This window comes from Xiphias gladius, chromosome 22, assembly GCF_016859285.1.
Source record: "Xiphias gladius isolate SHS-SW01 ecotype Sanya breed wild chromosome 22, ASM1685928v1, whole genome shotgun sequence".
Taxonomy (NCBI): Eukaryota; Metazoa; Chordata; class Actinopteri; order Istiophoriformes; family Xiphiidae; genus Xiphias; species Xiphias gladius.
Genome location: NC_053421.1, coordinates 13,487,420 through 13,502,036, shown reverse-complemented (window position 1 = coordinate 13,502,036; position 14,617 = coordinate 13,487,420). Strand labels below are relative to the sequence as shown.

General features: G+C 39.3%; 1 protein-coding gene across 3 annotated transcripts in view; it reads left to right on the top strand.

The window, feature by feature from the left end:
- Positions 1 to 5,187: 5,187 nt before the first annotated feature.
- lars2 (leucyl-tRNA synthetase 2, mitochondrial) overlaps positions 5,188 to 14,617 on the top strand; it is a 33,118-nt gene continuing 23,688 nt past the window's right edge. The window contains exons 1-3 of one of the 3 annotated variants that reach the window (XM_040118611.1): positions 5,188 to 5,261; positions 9,292 to 9,536; positions 11,045 to 11,176. In XM_040118611.1, coding sequence (XP_039974545.1) covers positions 9,303 to 9,536; positions 11,045 to 11,176 — 366 coding nt within the window. In that variant the 5' untranslated portion in view covers positions 5,188 to 5,261; positions 9,292 to 9,302. The other 2 variants (XM_040118610.1, XM_040118612.1) reach the window with 2 other exon arrangements.

The following is a 14,617-nucleotide window of genomic DNA, read 5'->3' as shown; positions in this document are numbered from 1 at the left end:
CAAACTGGCGAGCACTGTAGCAGAGAGTGATCAGAAAATACAGAAATTGGCGTGATATATCTATTATACTCAGTCTCCGAAGCTAAGTATACCAAATATTGCGAAAAATAGTTCTTTAACACCTGCAAATCAAATCATATATTACGTGCATACGGTAGAGGAAGAAGATGCTTTATTAAAAGCATGAGCGGCTAAAGGTTAATGTTCAGTTTACTCATCAGCTGGAGGACTTATCAGCCTGTGAAAGCAGTTGTATAATGACTTCTGTGGATGGGAAAGGAGATTTCTGAGAAGGATTATCTTGGATTGGGTTTGAGATTTAAAATTTTTTAAGCGAAAGTCTGAAATTTACAGACTTGACCCATGATTTTGAAAGATGTGGGGGGTGTCTAGCAAAAGATGCTACTGAGTTAGATTAGGGAGTAAACCTCAGCACAGAGTATATCGGCCTCTGCTGCTTTACTAAAACCCTACATTAAAACATAATAAAAATAATAAAAATAGAGGTATATCATCAGGATAATGTACATAAGTATTTAAAGTTTTTTAAAAAGTAAAAACTCATTATGCAGTATGTCTTCTTACAGAATTGTATATACTGGATTATCATTACCGCTGCATTAACATGTAAGCAGCATTTTAATGCTGTAGTCAGTTGGCATTATGTAGTCAATTAAATTGAACTACTTATATACTGCTGGGTAGTTTAATTCATAACAATGCGTCCTGTTTAATACGATGTTTTGGATACATAATTTAGGAATCATTAATTTAACTGTTTTTAATATATACATTCACCCAGGACTCCCTGCAAAGCAGGCCTGATACTGTGTGGATTATTCCTGTGAAATAAAATAGGCTTTAATGCGGCTGAAATTGAAGTAGCTGTCAAAATAATTTCAGTGGATTGATAGGTACAGTGTCGAGTCCCTGAAATGTAGTGGAGTAAAAATATAAAGTATAGCACAAACTGGATATACTTGAGTTAAGTGCAAGAACATGAAATTTGTGTTTTGGTACTATACTGTACTTAGGTAAATGTATTTAATTACTTTCAACCACTGCTTTTTCTCAAACTGTATATTTTTTAGTTCTCATATGATTTAATATGTCCCACGTACTCTTTTACTTTAAAGATTGCCTCTCTTTCTCATTGTTAACCTTTAACTGAGAGCAATTAAAATGCTCATGAACACATGCAGAAATTAAATTTTTACTCGAGGACATAACAAGGCAGCAATTTAAAACTCATTGTATTGCATTTATCTTAATCAGATTGCCACCCAAGCTTCGCTCACAGCTGGTTTGAGTGCATCTAGGAGACTGCAGAGGGATCCGCAGGATTGAGGAGTTGTACACTAATTAGTAACTTTAATTGCTAAGTAGCTGGATGGGGATCCCGAGAGAAGACATAACAAATGTGTAGTTTTGTAGAACAGCCTGTGTGTTGCAGAATTTACATTTTTCACCCCAAATGAGTGAAAGTCATGTGGCAGTGTGAGAAAATTAGAAGAGGGAAGATCAGGACAGAGAGTGGGTCGCTGCCAGAGTTTCTCCTCGTCTCCTCCGTACCGCCATGTTTCTCTCCGGGGCCTTTGTCTTCCATAAGTACAGGAAAGTGAAGGACACATGGGGTTGTCAATGTGAAATAGGCCCTGGAAATAACATCACACTCATCAGGCTCTCTGAATCATGGGCAGAGGCGTGGAGGGACCTATCAGCCTGCTCCTCGCCGGTCTCGGGAAGCTGAGATGGTGTGAGATTGCTTCTCTGTGGCACCACCGGCCCACTTCTCATTGAGGCAGATGTGGATTGTGAATCACACAGCCGTCCACGAAAGGTCACCTTGGACAGGTGAAGACAAGTCAGGCCCCCACTCCCCTCATCTGCTTTCTACCGAACGCACTGCTGCTCGGGCAGCTCTGTGTGGTCGTTTGTCATCTGGTACTTTGCTGGTGAAATGTAATCGTCCTCCCAAACAGGGAAAGAGGGGGTGATTACCATGGGTTGTTTTTCATGGTGGGAATGGGGGGGGTGGATGTTCGTGGAAAACGAGGATGATTGGTTGCTTTCAGAAGCGATTTGTTTGAAAAACAACAGAATCTGCTTGTACCTGAGACTCAAAGGCAATGTAGCAGTCCAAAAATGACCAACTTTTATGCAACCAAAAATAAGTGATTAAAAGACTTTACCGTCAAACTGAGAAACGGTGCCATGCAGTATTTTAAACTGTTAATTAGAGTTAAATATAAAGAAGTAGAGCCCTGAGACAAAGCTGGCACCTGGAAAGAGGATGGGACTTTCACAGAACTGATTCCATTTTTTTTTTCCGTTTGCTGTTTCTCCACACATTTCCAGCAATAAGCTGGCTTTGTTCACTCAGACGCTCCCTGAGGGCATCGAGCCTCCATCTGCTCCTGTTACATGATGCCTATCATTTTTCCTTATATGTCACATTGATAGAGGACCTTTATTTTGAAAAAATATTGTCCTGGAGCAGTCAATTTCAATCAGGATTTTGCATTATTCAGTCAGTTGCGGGGTTGTTTGCTCATGTTGCCAGGTTACTGTCAATTGAATCTGATCAAACCACACCCACACAATCCAGATGAATCAGATAATCTGAGGGTTTTTTTTTTCTTTGGCTGTATTGGATAGTTGACAGTGAAAAGGGAGACAGGAAACAAGGGGAGAGATGCATGATTTACAACAAAGTACCAGAGCTGGAATCCAACCAGGGACATTGCAGTTATGTGGCACGCACTATAACCATTTAGCTGCTGGGGCACTCCATTTCTGAGTTTTTGAGACTTAAACTGAAATGTAAACTTGACAAGCTGTGGTTTTATGTGAAGTTAGCACCTTGCACTATTTCTTGGCTGGGTGCACTGGCTTCCTTTCACTATGCAGGGCCAAGAAAAATATCCAACACTTAACCCTACATAAAAGCACTGTTGTCATTTTTACATTTTTGTTTGCGTGCGAATTTAACAAATGGGATACAACTTGTTAATTAGTGAGCTCTAGACGTACTGGGAGGTGGATTGCTTTAAATTCTGGACAGAACCGCGCTAGCTGTTCCCCCCTGTTTCCAGTCTTTATGCTAAGATAAGATAACCCTCATCCAGCTCCAAGTTCACATTTACTTTACAGACATGGGAGTGGTATCAATATTTTCATCCAACTCTCAGCAAAAAAAAAAAAAAAAAAAACCCAAAACAAATACATAATTCCCTAAATGTTGAACTATTCCTTTAAAACAATAATACCCCCAGATGTTTTTTCCCCAAAACTTTAACTTTGATTGTTATCTGTTAAGTCATAATTATTTAATCTTATTAAGAAAAACTTAATATTTAAAACCATATTTTAAGGGGTTTTAATTTCCTAGGTGCTGTTAGTCTCTTTACCCAGTTTATTTGTCTGAGCTTTATGTATTTCATGTAGCCTTATTCTAAATGATACTACACAGATGAACCCTTATTCACAAAGAGTCTTAATTTATTTTGAGTAATGTTGGTAATTAGAGTACATGTTATAAATTATACAGTTTTGATCTGTAGGATTTGAAATGTGTCTGTGTTACCGGATGAGTAAAGGTAAGACCAGTTACTGAGTATTCAGTGTTTTCCACGCTCCACTGCTTTAGACCCGGTCTAGTTCAAATGGTTATATTGACTCTAAACATAAAAAGAAGGCTCACCAGAAAAAATGACCCTCAAATTTCCCTCCTTTTGCCCTTAATCCACTTCTTTCATCCATCTTTCCCTTGCTTTGTAAAACAGGGTACTCATGGAGCATCAAAATGAAGCTGAACTAGCAGAGCATATTTTCCAAATTTGTTAGCATTTCTTTTCTTGGATTACAGTAAGGCTCAGTTTTGAACAAAGGATAAAACACCAGCACCTGCACTCCTCCATGAAGAATAGTAAGGATGAGTCTCAGATTAATTCATCAGGCTTTATGTGCAGAGTTAGAGTCTCAGCTGTGTCAAAAACCCATTTCCCTGTCTCATTCCTCCTTCCCAGCAACATCCTGTTGTGCCCTGGGTGGAGGCGCCCATTTAACTCTGATATACGACAGCAGGCCGGATCAGAGCCCCAGGTTTAGCTCGCTGACGTCAGACTGAGGAACTCTCTCTATCTCCCGCTAACGACACTCCACCCTCCTTTTTCTCTCTCCTCACTGGCTGTGACTTCTCCCCTCTTTCACTGCTCCTGTCTGCATGTCAGATCAAAGGTGAGAGCCACAGGGAGAGCTCTTAGAAAGAAAAAGACTCTGATGAGATGCTGCCTCCTCCTCCTCATCTTCCTCCTCAGTGTCTCTCTCTGCTCTCTGATGAAGATGAAGTGAGTGGAGGAACTCTCTCACTCAGCAATCACTCTACGCTGGAAGTTGGCATCAAAGAAGCAGCGCTTCTCTCAGACATCACATATAATGAAAGCACCTCCTGAGGGTACTTATAGAGCAGCTGGCAGTAAATTTGTGTCATGGAATTATTTCAGTCATGTTTTATGGTAATTATTCTTGTGATGGACTACTATTTGCGTTGATTGATTTTGGTTTGGGCTACGTTTGACCCGGGATGATAAAATAAACTGTAAAACAACAAGAAGCGTCTTAAACAGTAAAGTTAAAGTTAAAAAGTAGATTTAAATTTATTTTCTCTGTGGTCTTCAATGACAGATGAAGGCAACTTTTATAAAGGGATTAACTTGTAAGAAATTGCCTTTCGAATGGTTAATAAACCTTTTAGGCCTAATAATGGTTTTGAAGATCGATGGTATTTTTTGTTTAATTAAAAATAAAAAGAATAATAATAAGAGGAGGATATTGCATGGTTGCTAGGGTAACAGCCAGAGCCATCACTCAAGTGAAATCACCGAGATCAACTGTTAAGATCTGGCAATCAGACATTAATGCACACACACACACACGCACACACACACACACACACACACACACACACACACACACACACACACACACACACACACACACACACACACACAGTTGAAAATGTAGCCGTAAAACAGCCAGCAGCATGTTATATAAGTTTGAATAAAACCTGGTGTATGAAATGTTTATCAAATCACTTGTGTTTGTGTTTTTTTGTTGTTCTTGTTATTTTTTATTTATTTTTTTATTTATTTATTTTTTTACCCATGTGGGTTTGTTCGTGTCGACGTAAGACGTGTCGATAAAGTTTAGTGAAAGCAAGATGGCGGCGCCTATGGTAGAGTGGTGATCCAGGATAACAGGTCATTTACAGCGCAATTTAAAGCTGGACATGAATATTTTTAGTATGCATTGTTGGTTGTATGTCTTTAGGACCATAACGCGGAAACAAAGGACGTGGAACTAAAACAAGAGGTACCTTTACGTACCTTTTATCTGTCGCTAACGGACGACTGGTTGCTCTTGTGTGGGCAGACCAGGCGGTTACATCTACTATGTGAATCCATGCCATGCGAACATAAAGGATATTTGAAACCTGTTGGTACTCTATAAGTCGAGTGTCGACAAGTCAAATGTTCGTTACGTTTGTTCCTCACTGTGTTTGACTGATAAGGTGATTTCCCCTTTAAATGCTTGACACCGACCTGTCATCAATTTACTCCACAAAATTATACAAACGGTACAACTAAGGCTGCAAAGACCGGTCGATTAAACGGGAAAGAATCGACAGCTATTTTGGTAAGCGGTTGATCATTGATTGATTTAGCTTTGGATTGTAAAATATAAGGGAAACACATTCAAATTGTTTTGTCTGATTAACAGTCTAAAACCCCAAATATATTCATTTTACCTGGATCTGTGTTTGAGCGTTTTTGTTTGACAAACCACTTGAACCATTACTTGATGACCAAAATTGTTGACTCTTAATTTTTCTGTCAGTCAACCGAGTGATTAATCGTTTCCGCTCCAGTGTTTATTCACAGTCATTTACTGACACGGGATTATTTGTAATGTGGATATCGCGACCAGAGGGAGACAAACAGTCGATCTCAGTCTCGCCATGAGAATAACAGGAATCCCAGATGCTGTCTAATATCACTGTATTGATATTTCATCAATATAATGAATGGATTGGACATGATTCTGGTTCTGGGTACCAAAATCTTCTGATTCCAGTACCAATATGATAACTGAATTTCTGCCCATTCCAAAATAACACTTTTTTTGATGTTTCTTTTTCTTTTCTTTTCTTGTCTTTTTTTTTGGTAGTTTGTTTTACAAAAATCTTTTTTTCAATTTTAACTAAATATAACTTCTCAAAGCCAATCTTCAGAAACTTCTGCCTGAATAAGATAAACTAAAATTAGTAAATTAACAATTTATATCAGTATTTACCGATATACATTGAGAATTGTGAACCTGATGATAACAAGAGAAAGATGTAAAGTAAGAATAAATTTAAAAAAAAAAAAAAAAGCTTGACAGTTTTTGGTCAGTACCAAAAGAGTAATGAAGTTTGACAAATCTCCATATGGAGCATTATCCTCCCCTGAGCCAGCGTGCTGTTTGCAGAAGTTTTGAGTCACTCTTTACAGGAGACACCCGAACAGATGAGCCCAGTCACCATAGAAACATTTCCTCAGTCTCTCGCCTCAGCCCACTCTCTCGCACCGTCATAGATGCACACAACCTTGAGTGCTCGGCTCTCCCAGCCTCAGCCTGAGGGAGGAGCGTTGGCTGCCGTGCTGCTTAGGTTGTACTCGAGAGAATTTAGTGAAAAACCCATTCCCACAAGCAGGTGGGTGGCGGAAAGGAGAGAGCGCTTTTCGCTGGTTTTACACTCATTTGCCTTAAAAAGCTCAGAGTTATCCCCCAAAGATTTGTCTACCCTGGACCGTAAATCTTTCAGGCTGGTCAGAGTCTTAATGAATGATTGGTAGGCTTGTGTTTTCTTGCACTTGAGTGACACTCTTATATTTACAAAGTCTTGTTTTCTTAAAGTCTCAGCTTAAACATTTAACTTTTGTTGCTTAAAGTCTCTTTCATGATGCGTCTTTTAATCTACCAATTTCAAATTATTATTTGAATCACTCTCCTAAAGGTCGATGTTTATGTCCCACCTCTGCACGTACTGTTTGAGCTATTTTGCTACCGTAATCTCGTATTTTCATAACATTATGGAATATCGAATAACCTTTACAATGGCTTTAGATAACCAGTCCTAATTTTTGTTTACCTCATTTAGGTGTTTATCTCAGTCTTGTGTCAGGGCGCGCAGATCACTTCCTCCATTCAGGAGCTATAAATGTCTCACTGTCTGAGGTCCTGATGCGTTCATGGCTGTGAAAATATTCTGTTGACAGGTCAGGTTAGCAGCCGTTGTCCTCTTCTACTAAGGAGACAGATACTGTACAGATATCTCAGGTTACCTTGGAAACTGCGTTTATATACATGTCTGTGTGTGTGTGTGTGTGTGTGTGTGTGTGTGTGTGTGTGTGTGTGTGTGTGTGTGTGTGTGTGTGTTACAAAGAAGACAAATTTAGGTCAAACTGTGACTGTCTGGCCAACATCAAGCCATATATAAAGTCTACCTTAGCTGCAGTCTCTATAAAAAAGAGAGTTAAACTAGCATAAATAAACAATTTGTTTTTTCAAGTTGTTACTTGTAGGATTTATTAACTGTCATTTATTATCCAATAATCTCAATAATCCTGTTTTTTGTTTTTTTTACATTCTCATAATGCAGTATTTCATCCTTTCCATGTTTTGGCAGCAGGAACGTTCCATCCAGGTTAACATCCTGTAATGCAAAAGAAAAAAAAATTTTTTAAACTGCAGGGCAGATTCAAAGCAGAGAAATGAGTGAATAGTTGAAAATCAGTCGATTGAAAATGTCACTCTCCCATCTGAGCAGGCAGGCAGTGTAATAAGAACAGGCTGTCCAGAGCCTCACTGTGAGGCAGAGCTTAATCACATCTCGCTGAATAAACCTCTTATTTCACAAAATCATGCTGCTGTGTGAGTGACGTGGTGAAAAGAACTCAGACTGTGAAACAGCAGTGGTGGGGCAAAAAAAAAAACAAAACATGTGGAGAGCTGCAGTGCTGAGCCACCAGTCACTCTGTTGTCTGGACCCAGATGTGCTGACTGTCTATGGTGAAGGAAAGTAATGGCCTTGTTGCATTTTTATGGCACGAGGGCACTGCACACTAAACTGTTGTGAGTGATCATTATCATCCCCTTTTCATGCCTCTTCAGTGAACGTGGCAGCCGCGTGATCAGCAGCATTGTTATCTATTTTGTGCATTCACATGAGCTCTTAACTTGTTCAAGAGTTGCCTTAACTGTTCTGCAAAACAAGCTTGGTGTTCACAGCTGAATCGACGTTAAGACTTTCAGTAGTATCAGTTTGTCTGATTTCAATACTCAACATGAAAATACCATATATATTACAGTATTTCAGCATAATCATATTGTTACGATATGATCATGCTACTAAAATTTGTACTTTATAAGTGAATGATTAAAATTGTAATTAAGGAAAAGGTTTTATGAGATTTAAATATGAGAGAATATTCTGAAGGACGCTGCAGTTTGGCGTTGGAGGTGACTTTTATTTTTTTAAATCATTTGAAATCTTCTATTCTACAATTATTGAGAAAAGATGAAAGGTCACCTCCGATGTCAAAATCTCTCTAATATTTGAACTCTGATTGAAAACATTTTTCCAAGATGGTTTGGTTAAAAGTCAGTGAATTCCTGTTCAGAATGGCCATGACTGTAATGATATAAAATGTGAAGTCATTCTACTGCACAGTTTTTTATGAAAAACAGGTTAACGTCACCTGCACTGTCATGGAGATGGCCTTCATTAAATTTAGATGAGAGTTACTTCAGTTTTTGCATCCTTACTGTCAGGGTGTGGACCCTGAACAGGGACCCATTTGGATTTCAAAAATGTTCAAGTTTTTGTTTTAACATGTGTAAAAGGTATTTCTGATGAAAGGCATGTCCGTGGGACACAGATCCTTGCATTAAACATCAATTAAGGGCTGCACCGAACAATTACTTTCTTTATTGATTAAACTCCAAATTTTATTTTCGTACATTTATTGATTGTTTATAGCATAAAATGTCAGGAAATATGCTCACAGAGTCCAACATGACGTCTTCGAATTACTTGTTTTGACCGACCAGCAGTCCTAAACCTAGAGTTAGTTGGTTTACAGTCACATAAGAAAGAGAAAACCAGTTTTTCACCAGCATACCAACACTACCACCACCATATTGTCCCTCTGCTCTCCCTAATGAAAGTGTCCTCCTCTGTTTTAGGTGACAGAACCATGCAGGTGTCGGTGAGAAAGCTGGCTCTGTATCCGCTGGCTTCAGCCTGGTCTGGCCGTATCAGGGCTCCTCTCCTCAGGCCAGTACCCAGCCTCTTGTCCCCCAGCACACGCACCCTGTTCAGTGAGACGGGAGTGTGGGAGAAGGACTATCGGTCAGAGACCCGACGCAGGGTGGAAGAATGGTGGCACCCACGCATTATGGCCCATTGGCGGAAGGATGCGCTGGAGGAGGTAAGAAGGCCTTTGTTACCTTTCATGCAGGCCTACTATACGGTCTGTAGCGTGTTGACATCAGGCTGATAGAGATACACATGTAATATCTAATCGGTCAAGTTACTGTGAGAGTGTTTACATGTGCACTAGAGTCCCAGTTATGTTCGGGTTTTTAGAGTATCCCAGTTAGGTGTTGTGCGTGTAAACAACATATCCTGGTTTTGAGAAACTTGGATATGCTAACTGCAGTACTCCGAAAGAAAAAATCGACCGTACTTATTGTTTATTAAATGTCAGAAAATAACGAAAAACTGCCCATCGCAAATTTCCAGAGCTCTAGATAAAATATTCAGATGTCTCGATTTGTCTAACCAACTGTTCAAAACCAAAAGATATTTAGTTTGCGATAATATAAAAAGAGGAAAGCAACAAAGCCTCATGTCAATTAATTAATTGATTAATTGTTTCAGCTCTAAATGCAGCAGAGTTTAGGCAGCCAGGATATAAAAAAATGGCGGACATGTTGAGGAATCAAGACACACCTTCATGCAGACGATTGGAAACCTGGATATTGTCATAAAAATGTGTACACAAATATGAATAACCAGGTTTCGCATGTTCAGTGTAAATGTGATATCCCAAATACGATCGAAACAAGGTTGATGTGCAAAACCAGGACACTAAATGTGCATGTAGATGTACTCTGTGAGTTTAGTGGGTTTTCAGAAATTCTGTCATGTAATGAACAGCAGTGCTGGCCTTTAGATCTGCCCTTTTTTACACCGGTCATGCTGTAAAAAGAGCCGTAGATACGGCTAAACGCCTGAAAATGGAAACTCATACCGTGGTGAGTCTGAATCTGTCTATGTGGAGAACTCTGTAAATGTATACATTTGAAACACCTTTAGCCTTAAGGTTAATTGATAAATAGGCCATTAGGCATCCTTCGAAATGATTTCTAGCTATTACTGTCCCTGGCCCTTGTAGCCGATCTCAGACCCGGAGATCAGGCGGATTTTACATCCTAATGGTCTGACCGTATGGCTGTTGGGGAGACGCTGACAGTGATTAAGTGTGTTCATGACAGCCCTGGTCCTAATTAATTTATTGAAAAATTCATGACTCAGGTTTCCTGTAATCACGTATAGCTGGATGTAACCGGTACTTACTGTGTCGCTGTGGTAACAGCGTTGCGACTGTAAACCATCCATAATCGGTGCTGCCACCATTCGGACTCTGACACTATAATCAGAGGCTGTTAGAGCCTCATAACAGTAATTCACCAGAAGTCATTCAGTGCTCTGGCTTTGTATATGATGAGTTATTATTCCTGTCCTGATCTCATCACATTAATGTAGTGTCTTATACAAGACTCATTCAAAAAGAGACTGACTGATAATAGAGAAAACAACTCCTACACTTTTACTGTAGTCTCTCAGGCTCCGAGTTTTATGATCTTTTCATAAATCCCATGAGGTCATCTCAAAGCTCTGTACATTATTTTGGCCGTCTGTTGTTTTTCTTAGGGTTCCGGCAGGAAGAAGTTTTATGTCCTGTCCATGTTTCCATACCCATCGGGGCGACTGCACATGGGCCACGTGCGAGTGTATACCATCAGTGACGCCATCGGTCACTTCCAGAGGATGAGAGGCCATCAGGTGTGACTGCTTTTAGTAAATGTCTTTGTCCCATCCTGCTGTCCTGCCTGGAACAAACCAAGTCAATACACCCTGTGCTGGTACGAAAAGTAAAATAAGCCGAGCAGGTTTTTATTTTGACATAAGAACTTCACAGTGACAGGAACAGTGAAACATAAATTTAAAGCTTATAGGGGTGCAAGAACTCACAAATATGTCATAGGTCAACAGAATCAATTCCCTACACGTTGTTTATGGAGAAAAATTATGGAAATAATGGAAAACTATGGAAAAATAAATAAAATCAAATCAAAACTTCTCACAATAGGTGGCTATCTCTTCAAGAATGAGCCAATTATGACTCGGTGCTTTTAACTTTTAATATATGCCTGGGTTTGCTTTATCGTTTGTTAACTGCCCCTCACCACAAGTCTCTTTCTTTGGCTCAGCTGTCCCTGATTATGTCTAGACGTATACTTTACTGGCTTTTCTTGCCAAAATCACAAAGGATGTGTCATCCTCGGGAGCACTTTGAGAAGCTCATTTTATTGTAGTTTACTACCATTCATTGTGAGACATCCACTTTCATTGCTTATCTTGAATTTGATTTGGCTGTTCCTGCAATATTACCGGTAAACCACCATTCCGTACTGGAACAGTGAGTCAGTAATTCATTCAGAGTTAATGGAGCTTTCTATAGTTGGTACAGAACATTTTAACATTATTGCTGCTATCTGCTTTCACTCCGTATGTCTTTCTCTTTATAAAGTCTCATTGCACTGTTGCCTTGCTCTTACCTGTTTATTCCTGCTCTCTATTATCATATACACAAGACATTATCAAGAACGTGTTTACACTCTCTCTCTGGACTGTGATCCTTCATAACCCTTCACTCGTCTTCTGCTTAACCAGTGTACATATTATAGTGCGCTAACCACAGCATTCATTTAAGTACCATTACTAGCATAATACCTCCTTGCGCTACTATCTTTCCATTGCACCTTCAAAGTTTGCACTTTCCTGGGAGAATTAGAATTTTCTGTGTTTGTTGTACTTGGTTTCTACTGTGCTGTATTTATTTCAAACAGCATACATTTTCACATCATGCACATTAGTTTAATAGAAGTTAATTATGTCTAATTTGTAGGTTGATTGTTTTACTTACATTTTACAAATTTTTAAGTCTGTTGTCCTCTCATGAACTTGTTTTTTGCTACAGTGACCTAATTCTCAAATGTGTTGTCCTTTTATGTTGCTGGAAAAAAACACTGAAAGTTCAGATTTTTGTTGATTTTGAGTGGTTTTACTGAGATTGAAAAAATAAACACATATATAAATGCAGAAATCAAGTCAGCCTAAAGCAAGCAAGGAAATGTTTCCCCCATTCTTTTAAGCTGACAATTCGAGAAAATAGAAGATTTAAACTGGCCGTGATGATCTTGAACCTTCCCACTAGGTCTAATTTCGTGGTTAAAATTAGGTTTAAATGAGGTAAAATCCATACTCTCGATCTTAAGCACTCTAGTGTGTTATTGACTCGACTCTGTTTCAGACCAAAGCCTTGCAATCGATATTCAGCACTCTGTTTGAGTCCAGTAAACCGTGGGTGTAGATGAAGCTGTAATCAGTGTGCAATCACACACACCTTCTGTTATGACAGTGACAGCCTACGTTCAGTTTCTCTGGTTAGTCTCTGTCCTCACACCATCCGTCCTTGTTTATCCTGCTGGAAAGTTGGTGTAAGACAGGCTTCTCCTTTCTTTCTTTTTCCTCTCCTCTCCTTTCTTTCTTTGTCTTCTCCTGGTGGATTTTTACGCTAGAGGGTGTGTATCTTCTCCCACACCAGCAGAGAGATTCCCTTGTGCTTCTGCCTGGTTCCTCCCTGAACAGAAACATGGTTTCACATGACTGGCAAATACTTCCTGCCCAGGAATCTACTTTCTCTCAACATCTGTCAGAACACGAACCTTGTTCTGCTGTATACACACAGTCAACTCTATTCACTAGTTAATTAAGGAAGGTGCACTATGATGATCGTCACACCCTAAAAGTGTTTCACCTGTGAGACAATGATAAACATTTTATCATTATGTTCCTGTCCTGTCCATTTTACACCATATTAATACATTACCTAGAGTAATGACAACTCAGATTCTGGAGAGACACTTCGCCGTTAAAATTTTTTAAAGTAAAATTTCCGTGTTCAAACTAAATTCCATTAATCGATCGTAACTTGATTAAGGGAGAAATCAGAGACATTTTTTGGCCATATATGACCAAAGAAAGGAATAATTCAACTTTTTGGAAAATACATTTATTTGCTTTCTTGCCGAGAGGTAGATACCACTCTCATGTCTTTTAAGGTAACTTTAAAGCTAACACCAGCAGCGTAGTTAGCTTAGCTCAACATAAAGCTAGAAACTGGGAAACAGCTTGTCTGGCTCTGTCCAAAGGTAACAAAACCTGCCCACCAGCACCTCTAAAACTCACTTCAAACTATGTTTAATCCATAAAACTCACTTCACCCGGCCAAGAAATAGTCCGGCATGCAACCCCCATGATCATACACTTTGGTTTTGTGCGGATTTAACAGACAAGATATAACTGTTAATTTGAGCACTTTATAGGTGCTGGTAGGCACCAACTCTACCGAACAGACATGAGAGTGGTATTGATTTTCCCATCTAAGTCTTGCCAGGAAAATAAATGAGCGTATTTACATTTACATTTATTCATTTGGCAGATGCTTTTGTCCAAACAAATGAGCCACAGTAGATCAAAGAGATATTTCCCAAAATGTCAAACTGCTCCTTTGAACCAAAACTAAGCGTGGCTAGATACCATGTGGGGTAAAATAATTGAGGTTTTTTTATTCATAATTTTGATTAAATGCCCCTTCCAAGATGTAAAATGAAAACTACTTGAAGTCATGCTCCTCTTCTTCCTGTTCTCCTTTATTCTGGGCTTCTGTGTAAAATTATCTCAACATTGTTGGATTCTCGGGGTTGTTTTTTATTTTTGTACATTTTCTTGGTAGTTGTCCAATGAACAAGACATAAGAGGTGAATTTTGAAGCAATTAACACTTTGGTTAGAATCAATTAGTGTGATGAGAAAACAGAGAAATGCTGGAGATGGATTTCAAAGCTGCCACAGATGGAGAGAAGCTTCTAGCTGGAACTGTGTAGGTGGACACTTGCATGTAGCTGAGAGGCTCCACATCCACAAACCCAGACTCTCAGCACTTGAATCCTTCTTGTCTTCAGTGTGAGGAGCCTGGAGCTGTGGATGGCACCGATTTGCTCCACATTACAGCGAACAGACTTTCATAAAATCAGCCTCCACGCACTACTACATCTATCTTCCATTGCTTCTTGTCAGTCATGCTCTGAAATATACTGTAAGTCTCCGTGATAACAGGCGAGCTAAGAGATGGACTGGTCTTCACACTTTGTGGGGATAT